The following is a 12,971-nucleotide window of genomic DNA, read 5'->3' as shown; positions in this document are numbered from 1 at the left end:
GGCCGCTATTCGTGCTTGAGGGGAACCGTATCTAGGAGAACCAAATCGGTAAGCCGAAAGCGGCGGCCCAGGCGAACCGTCCGGGTTGAATGTGTACGTCGGAGTAAAAGCCGGGCTACTGTTTCTGTAAGGGTCCCTATAGCTGACCGGCGGAGCTCTAGGGACGTCAGGAGCGGCGGGGGGAGGGGGAGGTGATGCGGGAGTCTCGTCGTAAGGGATATCTTCTTGCGCCCGAATGGCACGTCTTGTCCGTTTTCCCTGCGACTCTACGGGGTATTGGTTTTGCCCGTACGGTAGAGAAGGTGGACGGGGAGCTAGCCCGTTACCCGGAAAGTTGGAAGTAGCAGGTGACTGTAAAGGACTAAGTGTAGACTCTGTATAAGCGTCGGTGTGGTTGGTTTGCACGGATGCCCGGTTCGACCGTGACTGTGACTGCGACTGCGACTGCGATCGAGAGTGTGAGTAAGTCTGGGACTGAGACGGAGCGGCGGACTGATCCAAAGACTGTCGACGATCAGTCTGATCATAGTCGACAGACATGCGGCGAGCTTTTGATGGGGGCAATTGGCCCCAATAAGGCGTCGACATTATGGGTAGCTATGCTATTAGGCCCAGCGGTGATTGGGCTGTAAAGATAGGCTGAACTTGAACTGGGGGGGAGGGCGTGTCGAGACTAACACAGTAGCTCTCATCTGCGGGTGCCCATGATAGACCAATGCCATGCAGACACATGCGGTTCGGGTGGTTGAAGCCAGTAATTAATGCAGGGGGAGATGGGGAGAGATGGGGAATGGGGAATAACAGATTCAAGTATTCAAGACATATGTAACATTATGGAGACGCAATCGCGGACCATAGGAAATATTATGGAAAGTGTATTGATCATCTATATTGAAGGGAGCTGAGAAGAGAAAATTAATAAGTTGGCTGGTAAAATTATTCCAGCCTTCTCAGGTTGGCGCAAGGAAAAAAGAAGCTTCACAGGGATCTTTTTTTTTTCCTCTTCGGATCTCTAAAGCCTTACAACTTACAAGCCTCCCGATTTTTCTCGTTTGAATCCTGGATTACGACTGGTGCGGAACGGGGGATAATCAAACCATGTAACCCGGCAAGATACAGATCTGACCTCGTATCTCATCAGTAATAAAAGCTAGGTACCTCCTACGAAGGAGAAAAAAATAATGTAGGCGTCGCATATTCCCCGATCATGAATATGATGGATCTGATTTCCCGGGAAAGAAGCGGTCAACCGGCCGGCGGAGTTTTTTTAGTATCGTATGCTATGCGGCTTGTATGTTAGGTACATATATGAAGTGGATTCGACGTGTTAGTTGGACAATATGTGATTAAGAAACTTCCCTTTTTTTCTCTTTCTTTTTGCCAAGGAATCGGAGTTGATCCTCGGGAGCTAAATCTGGTTATCGTGAAACTGTCTTGTGCACCAACCCGATGTGATAAGACGGAAAGCCGAAACAACGGTGGCTGGCCGTGACCATACTTTATTATAGATGGGATAGCTTCATCTTGTTTGATCGAAACTAAAAGAGATAATTGCGACGAGGTCGATCTATCAATAGTTACTTACTTACATCTGTATAGCTCCGTAACCTGGACATTTAGACATACATGAACGACGTATGTCTTATTTTCTCGTTAAAGAGTAGTATTATTTATTCTCTTGCTTTCGGGAGGCATAACAAGTTTCGAGTTGAAGTATCGTCTATATAGGGAAATTCATTGGAGAAGGCTGCCCCAACGTCAGCTTCAAACGGATCACATATCGGATCCTTACAGAGCTTTCTCTTCTTTAATTAGGTGTCGACGGCCGCACACTGTAGATCTTCGGTTGGCGGTGATGTCATATCTGAAGGGGAAGCACTCTATTCAAAGTAGAGAGTGCGCAGTTTGCAAAGCCATCACAACTAAATTCAGAAATAAGAAAATGAAGTATAATATAGTTTAAATAAGCCTTTGGAAAATATTAAACTTTGTATACCTAAGGTACATAATGATCTTGTCATCAACCTTTTGAATTCGCACTAGAAAAGTTATTCAAATTTGAGACTTCTGCAGCTTCAGTTATTACATACTTTGAGGCGGGCAAGCCGCTTACTACAATAAACTAAGATCCTATTTAAGGGTCTTGATAGCCTAAGAGAACCAATTATAACTTAATACCATCTCCACAATCCGCTAATCTAGTCCCGGAAAGGGAACGGCGCGTGGCTTGGAAGCGTTTAGGAACACCTGGCTTTCCCATTGTGAGTTGCCTATTAGGCAGTTAGGCCTGTTAGCGCAAAATAACGATTAGATTACGCCGCCACAGCCCTCCAACTTGCGTGTGCGTGTGCGCATTCGCGTTAACAACGACAGTGAAACCTTCCACTTCTCTCATTTATCTACAGTCATTCTTTGCAATACTTTTACCGGTTGATGAGGCAAACAAGCCGGTAGTATTGTAATATTTATTTAGCAGATTTTCATCTGCATCAATTGATGGAGAGATTGCCTCTTCTTCATCTAATTTGTTAATTCCTTTACGGCTCATAAAGGGGTTTCGTGCATTGCCTTGAGCAAAGGTGTTTTGTTGCGTCTATTTCTTTTTTTCCCCTGTCGTTTAGCAGTGATTAGTTATATTCGAAATACCTTTAAGATCACCTAACTACCTATTTACCCTCCAACTTGATATCGAATTACCTACTTTACTCTATCTCGTGTCCGTCTCACCCGCCTTTCCGTTCCTTGAAGTTCGTTACATCGATAATTACCGACTCGTTCTGAGCTCTGCGGGGTGTTTCGACCGACGTCTACTCGATCCTACACCATGAAGCTAGCTCCTCTGGTTAGCTTGGTTGTCGGTGGCCTGGCTGGATTAGGCACCGCGGTCTTGCAACCCCGAGATTTCGACTCTAACGACTACTACGTCCTCCATCTTGAACGTTATGCTCAGCCCGATCTAATCGCGTCTCGGTTAGGTCTGAGACATGAGGGCCCGCTAGGCGAACTCCCAGGTCACCACATATTCTCTACATCTAAAGCTGGCGAAGATATTGTGAGGCGCACTTTGCAAGAGCGTCGGCGCAAGCGGTCGCTAGGCAATGCGGATATCCTAGATGGGGTAAAATCCTCCCACAAGCAGAAGCTACGGGCCCCCATGCAGAAGCGAGTCATCCCACCCCCGCCAGCTGATCTATATCCCGGAAAACGAGAAGATAAACCAGATGCAAAAGCAGTAGAAAAGCAAAAATTCGTGATGGGGAAACTTGGGATTTCTGATCCGATATTCAACGAGCAATGGCATCTTTTCAACCCCGTTCAAGTTGGACATGACGTGAATGTAACCGGTGTTTGGCTGTCAGGTGTTACAGGCAAGAATGCAACTGTAGCTATTGTGGATGATGGACTGGATATGTACAGCAATGATTTGAAGCCAAACTACTACGCCGCCGGTAGTTACGACTTCAACGACCAGAGACCAGAACCTCGTCCGACCCTTTCCGACGATAAGCATGGTACCCGATGTGCTGGCGAGGTTAGTGCTGCAAAGAACGACGTCTGCGGCGTCGGTGTCGCATACGATTCCAAGATTGCCGGTATTCGCATTCTGAGTAAACTAATCACGGATGCGGACGAAGCCCTCGCAATGAACTACGATTTCCAACATAATGATATCTACTCTTGCTCATGGGGCCCGCCAGATGATGGACAGTCGATGGATGCTCCTGGTATTCTTATCAAGAGGGCTATGTTGAACGGTGTGCAGAAAGGACGTGCTGAGAAGGGATCTATATATGTTTTCGCTAGCGGCAACGGTGCTCAGAGCGAAGATAACTGCAACTTTGACGGGTATACGAATAGCATTTACAGCATCACTGTTGGTGCCATCGACAGACAGGGATTGCATCCTTACTACTCGGAGAAATGCTCGGCTCAGCTCGTTGTTACTTACAGCAGTGGCAGTGGTGATGCTATACATACGACCGATGTTGGAGAGAATCAATGCTATAACGGACATGGAGGTACCTCTGCTGCTGCGCCCCTGGCTGCTGGAATATTCGCTTTGGCTCTGGAAGTACGCCCTGACTTATCCTGGAGAGATATGCAATATATTGCAATGCAGAGCGCGGTGCCCGTAGACCTCGACACCGGAGATTGGCAACCCACCACTATCGGCAAGAATTTCAGTCATACCTTCGGTTACGGCAAGGTTGACAGCTACGCTCTCGTAGAGACGGCAAAGTCTTGGAAAAACGTCAAACCCCAGGCCTGGTTTTATTCCCCGTGGCTGCATGTCAATAAGGATATTCCTCAAGGCGACAATGGATTGTCGGTTACTTTCGAAGTCACAAAGGACATGCTCAAAGAAGCAAATCTGGAGCGTCTTGAGCATGTTACTGTGACGATGAACGTCGAGCATAGCCGCCGAGGTGACTTAAGTGTCGATCTCATCAGTCCAGACAACGTGGTTAGTCACATCTCTGCTACACGTAAACATGATGTTAGCAAGGAAGGCTATGACGACTGGACTTTCATGAGTGTGGTTCACTGGTAAGTTTACTAAATTCTAATATGGTGTTTTCATGGCTAATAATACTTTAGGGGTGAATCTGGAGTTGGGAAATGGACACTCATTGTGCGCGATAGCGTTGTGAATGACGACTCTGGCAAATTTATCGACTGGCATCTTAAACTATGGGGTGAGAGTATCGACGCCTCTAAGGCTACGTTATTGCCCATGCCAAGCGAAGACGATGACGCAAACCACGATGTAACAAGCACCGCTACTCTGCCCGCCGCTACAACCAGCCTCCCTCCAAACCCAGATGCGACCAACACAGCAGAATCGACCCCCGTTCCAACAGACCACCCTGAACGCCCTATTAAACCTAGTAAGACTACGGGCGACAGTATTGCTTCTGAGACAGGTACCGAGTCTGCAGCCGCAGAGACGACTACTGCTGAAAATTCTTGGTTACCCTCGTTCCTTCCTACATTCGGCGTCTCCTCTAGCACTCAGGCTTGGATCTACGGCTCTATTGGTCTCATCGTCGCCTTCTGCTGTGGACTCGGCGCGTGGTTCTGGTTCATGCGCCGCAAGCAGCGCCTCAACAACCCTCGCGACGACTACGAGTTCGAGCCACTCAATGCTGATGACGGTGGTGATAACTTAGGCGCAACCGGCGAGAAGGGTAACCAGAAGCGCCGCGCTGGTGAGCTGTATGATGCCTTTGCGGGTGGCAGCGAGGACGAAGATGATAATGAAATGGAGAGGAATCATTTCGATATCACTAGTCGCGACGATGACGACAGCGATGATGAGGAAGAAGGGAGAGGAGCCAACAGGGGGAAGCAAAGCTCCAGGCTATTAAGCGAGGGGAGGTAGAGTCTCGAGTGGAACAAAGAGCTTTTGTAAAAACCGTCTTCTCGAAGCAAGATATGCCTCTTCGAAACTAGAATCGTTATAAGTAGCATAGTGCTGCTGCTACTACCGCTGCTGTCCCTGTATATACATACCTATCAATATTGGCATATGGCATAGTTCGTAAGGCGTTTGGGGATTGCGAATTAAATATACATAGTTATACATACATACCTTATCCAAATGCTTCTATTTTACCACATACATATCCAAGTGACTCCTCACCTGTTAAGTATTCATATTCATGTAGGTGGATCGTAAAGGGACAAGTTTATAAGGCTATCCACTTGCTCGACTAACCATCCAAGGCGTGGTGGCAGAGTGGTCTAATGCGCAAGACTAGAAATCTTGTTCCTTCGGGAGCGTCTGTTCGAATCAGGCCCACGTCGCAACAATTTACTTTTTTTGCATTTTGGCTAACCTGTATTTTAATATGCATTTAAAAAAAAAAATTTCATTCATGTTTGATTGTAGTTGGCATGAGAGTTATACTAAAAGTCGACATTAGAAAAAAAGTATAACTAGCAGAATTTTCAAAATGCAGAAAACCTAAAGCTTATTTGTTTATTATTGGTTACATCCTGCCGACCTGCTCCAACGAATAACCCACAGCTAGGAGGTGCCTTAACCTAACACAATGTAGGTAGCTGTCTCGACATCTCAAAAATTCCATAGCAAGCGAAGAAAAAAAAAGTTGAAGTTTTTTTTCGAAGGGCATCATTGTAATTAGGTATGTAAATGAATAGGGAACAGGTAGATAGATGAATGCTCAGCAGCAGCAGCAGAAGTAGAAGAAGAAGTAAAACCCTTCTTCTCTTCTCATCCCTTTCTAAAAGAAACGAACTCGAATTCCCAGAAACGCCGTAACTTGCCTGATTATATGTCCCTAGTATGAATATTCCATAACCACTTCCACTTCAACTTCCAAGTCACATACGTACCTGGGTAGGTACCTCCTAACCTAACATATGCCACCTTTCAACAGTCTTCTAGTCCGACCCTTAAGCCCTTTCAAAGGGGTAAGTAAGTTAAAGCCTATGGCATATATCTGTCTTCCTGGCTTTCAGCAACTGCCTTGTCCTGACCTGACCTAACCTGACCTAACCTAACCTTGAGGAAAGGCAAGTATGCATGCATATATGTAAGAACGCTACTTTCGACTCGACCTAACGCCCATATCCCCCCTCCCTTACACTATGCCTTTCCTCCTTAACTCTTTTCTTACGCGCTTTCCCTCTCCCCTCCGTTTCCCTTATACCGTCAGTCCGCTCTCGCCCCGTCCCAAAATCACCCCGTATACGCCGACGAGCTCAACCCCTCCTTCTCCATATCCCGCACATACTGCTCCCAGACATCCACCACGCTACCATAAAACTCGACATGCGAATCCGCCAGGCCACCTAGCTGACGTTTCAGCTCGACGCGCTTGATGCGCTCGAAATCAACAACCTCTTTCACAACCTCCTCGTCAAAAGCTTGACTTGTCTTCTTCGCGCGCTCGGCTTCCGTTGTCAGTTCGTCGATACGCATCTCAAGCTTGCGCAGGCGTTCGCGCCGGCTAGCCTCGTGGTCTACACCCCGCACGTCCTCGATCTTAGACCGGATGAAGCCCCCGGCGCCGCCTAGCGCTCCCGCGCTCCCGTACCCATACCCCGAAGCTAACGAATCGCGGTCCGCTGTTGATTTATTTAGGTACTCGGTGAGTTGCTCGTGGTCGAGTTGTTTCTGCTCGCGCGCCTTGAGCAGGTTCTTCAGCGCGAGGCTGTACGCTTGCATGTCTCGCAGACTGCCTAGATAGTCCTGGTCCGTGTGCTCGCGCAGCTTTTTCAGCCCTGTCGCCGTGTCCTCCACACTAGCTGCAAATCCGTGTACCGCACTCTCGACCCCCGGTTCTAGAGTGATCAGCTTTTGGAATTGCTCTGTAAGATCCCGCAGATCCGTCTCGAGGTCTACTTCCCGTCGGGCGACCCGCGCCACGACCTTTTCCACGTGCCCTAAATCTTCATCCAGCTTGTCGCTCTTCTCGCGAACTTCGACGAACCGCTTGTCGTGCTTGTGAACCTTGGTAAAGGCGTTGATGAAGGTGTCGGCAAAGTTGTCAAAAACGCCGCCGCTCCCCTGGTCGGAAGTCGTGCTAGTCCTAGAGGCACGGGACTTCATAGTCGCATTCCAGTCGGGGGACTCGAGGAAGGTATGGAAGATAGGCGCTCGGCGGAGAATGGGGTGCAGGGTAATGCGCGCGAGGAAACGTTGTAGGGAGAAGCCTCGTCGGTTGGTGAAGTCTGAGCCGAAGCGATCGCCTCGCACGTACTCCATGCGTTGCTTATCTGGCAGCGGTGGTACCGCGCATGCTGGGTAGTCTTTAGATAGGGTCTTGTAGAGGAAGACGAAATCGGTAAAGCGACGGCGGGAGGTGAATGTTGATTTTTGAAAGGAGGGGAATGTTGACTATGTCGGTGGTTTAGTATATAGATATGATACCACGGTACAGCAGCCCAAATATAGCCTTACATGAGTAGTAATTAAATATGATACGAATGCATCTTTAGTACCGTCTTGCTCCTTACGAGGCTCGGATACGATACACTCAAGAATGTCGCCGGACAAGCCGGGATCCAGGCGCTCCAGGTCGGCACCATGATGTTGGGCTTGAGCGCTGGGGGGTTCTGCTTCTATAGTAGGTGTAGACGAGCTGGAACCAAGCATTCCGCTCTCATTGTTACTGCTGTTCCATGGAATATTGGAAAATGTGTCTTCGTCGATAACCGCCATCGTCAATGGGGTCTCAGTCCGGTCTTCACCACAGCCTAGCGCACAGATTGAATAGTAAAGATTCTATTGGTATAAACGATTTGTGAATGGTTCCTAATTTCAAAATATTATCGGAATGAGCTATAGTAAAATGCGCTATTACTCCGAGAGGATTAACGCCGTTATGGTTGAATGTAGAGGTGCTGAAGGTTGATGATGTGGGATTGGAGATTGGGGATTGGTTTAGATGAGTTTAGATGATTCAGGTGGGGTGAACAAAGTCGAAGAGCTGCCTATCGGGTACATAGCCTAAGTATTTCGAGGGCTGATATGATTACGTCACGCCATGCAATATTTCAAGTTAAGCTTTATGCAAATCACGGATTATTATTTAATGACATTATACGTATTACTCTATATATTCTTATAATACAAAACCCATATTGTCCCTATCCTCGTTAATAATTCGTCCCCACTCCAATAACAACCGGAACATATACACTTCCATATCCTCCCTCCTAATAGCTTTATCAGTCCACTTACGCCCCTCCTCCGCGATCCAGCGCGCGTCTTCCAACCGGCCCTGGGTAAGCCGAGATTTCCCATTAATCGGCCCTCGATTCTTAAGACCGATGAAATATGCCAATGTGCTATGTAGACCGTGGTAGCGTAGATCAACAGGCACGAAATGTACCCACGGCAGTAACCGCTCTGTATACCACTCGCGGAAGATAGTTGACAACACTGGTACGCTATTGGACCGAAGAATCCAAAGTAGATGATCAGATGGCCCGTCCGCGTTGTCAAGTACCATGATATATCGGTTATCAAATGCCTTAACCGGCTCCTTGAAGCCAAATTCAGCTCGCAGAAGCTGGCAATGTTTTGCATCCGTACAAGTCCCGTCATCTGTAAAAGAGAACTGAAAAGGTAGAGGACCATTTGCCTCTTCTAGTAACGTCTTTTCGTATTTAAATTTGTCCTTCCCATCGACTTTGTCGCCGAGAAGTACAGATATCACATCATCAGCACTGGCGTTATTTGCAAGATGGACTAATCGATGCCGGTGTCCGCCGAAAAGCGAAGAGTGCGTTATGACTCGCGAATCGCTGGCGTCCCCTTGCCAGAAGACGATATCCTTCTTCTTTTCAAACGCTACATCGTCTGGACCCCGTAAGTAAGGGCTTATAAGCGGGAACAGAATATCGTTGAAACTATCCGTCTTTGATCTACTAAAGACTGGCAAAAGGTCTTGCTGCAAGTCATAGAGATGAGGCGTCGTGTGAAAGTCGTGGAGGTTGAATATGTCCGGCTGATGACACGGGTCGAGAAACATCTCCCAGTCTTCCAAGAATTGGCCCTGGGAGTGAGGTTTCACACACGAAGGACAGAAATCTCTCACGTCCCAGTGTACTCCTCCGCGTGCGGCAGAACCAGGCGGGCAGGCCAAGGCTTCGAGTTGTCGAAACTTCGTTGGAGATACGTATGTTTGGGTATCCGGCTCGAGAACAACCTTGGCCGTATCGATACGACCATCCCTTGCCAAATTTGGCTCCTTTCCCTCACGTTTATGTATACGATGAAGAAGCTGAAACCGCTCCCTACTTCCCGCCATAGTTAATCTATGGACATCATCCCAAGGAACCAGGATTCTTGGTCGCTCGTTTAGATTAATAGCAATAGACATAGGAGGGAGGTGTTCAACAAATGTTGAAATCATCGATGCCGCATATTCTACCACCGCCTTGTGAGGCGACAGTGGGGGCAGTTTGTAGGATACTTGGCCATCGGCAATTTTAATAATCGCAATATCCGGTAACCCATACAACTTTTCCAAGCCCTCCTGGATCTTTTGTGGCTTCATACCCCAAAAGGGCTGGAGATCTTTCTCGATCTGATCAAATTTGTCGATGATAACCGATTTCCGCTGCCGTGCGTACTCAAACCACTTGTCAAAGTTTGGTGGTGGGTCGCGTCCCTGATGACGATCTTTGTATTCTGTAACAGCAAGTTTCAGTGTAGTACTGACAGTTGCATGTCGGAGCCAGCGATCTGCTTCTACTCTTCTCCTATAAACAAGCTCGTCAACAGGATGGCGATCCAATTGCCCATTTTTGAATATAGCATAAATCGTTGAAGTGAATATAATACAGGCAAGCAGACACAGGAGTATTACTCGCTTGAAGACGACAATCCATCTCATGCTATTTGCATATGTAAAGACGACAAAACCAACAGAGATAATAGATAGCACTATCACCGGTTGACTAGATGAGGTCTGCTGGTATGTCCCGATCAACGAGACATTCTGAACGCTGGCCAATATACCAGAAGTGAAAGTCGCGACGGCCGTAGGTTCTAATATAGTAGAATCGCAAGCCCAGAGTGCCATTGATATAACGAATGTGGAGACAAGCAGTCCTGTGCTAAAAACATCGAAAAAGTAGAGGGAGCCGATCCCCCTGAAAGGATGGTGGTTAATGATTTCGCGATGCTGAGATATCCGCGTCTCTAGACATAGAAGCAAGACACCAGCAGATGCCATGAGCAGGATCCCACCAAGCGTTTGGAGACGACCCTTTGTAGTCCGCGCCCATGAAAGCACCCTCCATGCCATAACTATAATGACCGCATCGGTGAAAACGCCCACCCACTGCAAGAATGGGACGAGGGTACCTCCCTTTCCATAGGTCGTACAAAAGTATGTAGACCTTGAAGTAAAATCGCTTGTCATAAAAACTCCATAACTAAACACGATAGTACTAACGAGGACATTGATCGGAGAGCTTATGAGCCAATTCTTGAAGTCGTCTAACGGGTTACCCCACATATCTTCAGGCTCATCAGACACAATCGTAGGCGCACGGTGTAAAAAGAACTCATAGGCAGCTAGGAGTATAGGGAGAAAAGCCTAAGATACGTTAGACATAGGCGTTGCTTTAGTAGTTGTAGAGAGATATGTGTTTTACCTCTACGCCTTCAGAAGCACATTGGAAATAAGTTAGGGCTTGGTGTGCGATCTCCAATCGGAAGACAATAAGAAGTATTATACAAGGAACATAAAAACGGCGAGGGCGGTGTGGCATGGATGACTGCATTCCCTTCAGAACCGCCTCCGAATCTATAACGCAATGTCAGAAACTGCTTTTTGCAGAACGATAATATGAACTTACCAAATCTCCCATCTGCGCCGGGAAGCCATTTTGAAAACAGGCTAGCTATGAAAGCTACCGTGCCTGAGATGAATAAGAGTAAAAATGAGGACAGTCGTGGTTGATCTATCCGATGTGAGTCTTTGAATATAATAGTTATTTATGTAAGAGTTTATATATGAGCGTACCTATTAACGAATGTCTCTGTAATGAACATGATAACCAGATATATGAAGCGAGAAAGCTACATACACACACGCCAAGTTAGCCACTACCTCTTATGATAACCCAAGGTTCAGTTCAAATGCTCATCACAACTTACCAGACAGACGTCAGCCTCGAACCCCCATCACGTGCCATCAGGACTGCATAAAAGCCAGTCGTAACAAAGCCATTCAACGGAGATACGGCATATAATTGTTTCTACGGTTAGTACCTAAGGAGTGAATTGAACAAATTCGACATATGAATGAATGGTAACCACAAACGGAGCCCTGCTAAAAACTAAAACCCGCTGAAAAAGGAAATGGAGATCCCTATTTGCCCCTGGCTGTGGCGCAGTTGAGATATGTGCGAAGATGGTATTACGAACTGTGTCAGCTGGGCTAATTTATGTGGGCTTCATAGTGCGAATTTGGCGCAAAGAACTATTATTCTTTCTGGAAGTGCTCATGTTGAACACATATGTATATAGTAGACTTTATGCAATAAAGAAAACTTACAGGTATAACATAAGAGCATTATATAAATCGAGCGGAAGACATTATATATGACTTAACTTAGGTAATTGTACATTGTTGATGTATTATATGAGGTACCTAACTTTAGGCGGGTTGGTAAGAGTACATAGTTGAAAAAATTCATTGTAACTAAGTTAAATATTAACTAGTTAACTGCTACGACTACTACAACTTACTGATCAAAAAGAAATATCTTAGGTATAATTATTAACTCAACCAAGTCTTAGATAGTTATACAAAAAACTAGCTTCAGTTAAGCATACCTTAGTAATATTCTTGAACTTTCAATTATAATAAGAAAAGACAATTCTGTTTCCTCGAGTACCCTTAGTGTTTTCTAAGTTACCCTCAGCTAACTAGCGGCACCTCCATGTTGCCTTCTCGTGCTACTAGAAGACATGATACCTTAAGTACCTAACCTGATGTTAAAATGTCGTTTGTGCATGCATATTCTTTAAATAGAGGGGAGAATTATAAGTAGGTACCTAACCTAGTCAACGAAGTAGCCCAAAAGAAACAGGATTCATCGTGTTAGCTAATTTCGCCTCAAGAACCTCGCTCCCCCAAATCTCCATTTGACAAGTTTTATAAATTTCTCATCTCCAATTGCCGCGTATTGAAGTCAAGTTGGTTATATGTTATATACATAGGCCATGTGTAATTCAACTATTGGCCGGATGATCTCGGAATAGTCTGAGAAATTCCTAGTATAGAATCACGCATGGTAATGGAAACTACGATATAATCGCCTGTGTATGTATAATATGGCACTTAAGAAAAGTCCTCACGTGCCAGATGAATACTACCTAAGGTGTGTGTGTGTCCTCCCCTTTTGTGACCTTGCTAGCCACATTGCAGGTGGCAAGATACTATCCCAAACGTGTTTCCGCATCTACAATAGGTACCTAA

General features: G+C 46.4%; 2 protein-coding genes across 2 annotated transcripts; one reads left to right on the top strand and one right to left on the bottom strand.

Annotated features, from left to right (window-relative positions):
- Positions 1 to 2,824: 2,824 nt before the first annotated feature.
- On the top strand, positions 2,825 to 5,383 carry GL218_06275 (Protease KEX1; the record flags this gene model as incomplete). Its single annotated transcript, XM_033582982.1, has 2 exons — positions 2,825 to 4,548; positions 4,600 to 5,383. The coding sequence occupies 2 exons, from the start codon at positions 2,825 to 2,827 to the stop codon at positions 5,381 to 5,383; spliced, it is 2,508 nt and encodes an 835-aa protein (XP_033434116.1).
- Positions 5,384 to 6,706: 1,323 nt separating this feature from the next.
- GL218_06274 (Sorting nexin-4) lies at positions 6,707 to 11,682 on the bottom strand (the record flags this gene model as incomplete). Its single annotated transcript, XM_033582981.1, has 7 exons — positions 6,707 to 7,867; positions 7,931 to 8,226; positions 8,714 to 11,081; positions 11,140 to 11,291; positions 11,344 to 11,448; positions 11,511 to 11,566; positions 11,645 to 11,682. The coding sequence occupies 7 exons, from the start codon at positions 11,680 to 11,682 to the stop codon at positions 6,707 to 6,709; spliced, it is 4,176 nt and encodes a 1,391-aa protein (XP_033434117.1).
- Between the last annotated feature and the right edge of the window lie 1,289 nt (positions 11,683 to 12,971).

Source organism: Daldinia childiae, assembly GCF_008694065.1.
Source record: "Daldinia childiae strain JS-1345 chromosome Unknown Scaffold6, whole genome shotgun sequence".
In the NCBI taxonomy this organism is placed as follows: Eukaryota; Fungi; Ascomycota; class Sordariomycetes; order Xylariales; family Hypoxylaceae; genus Daldinia; species Daldinia childiae.
The sequence above is the reverse complement of the archived record's forward strand: the minus strand, read 5'-3'. Positions and strand labels throughout refer to the sequence as shown.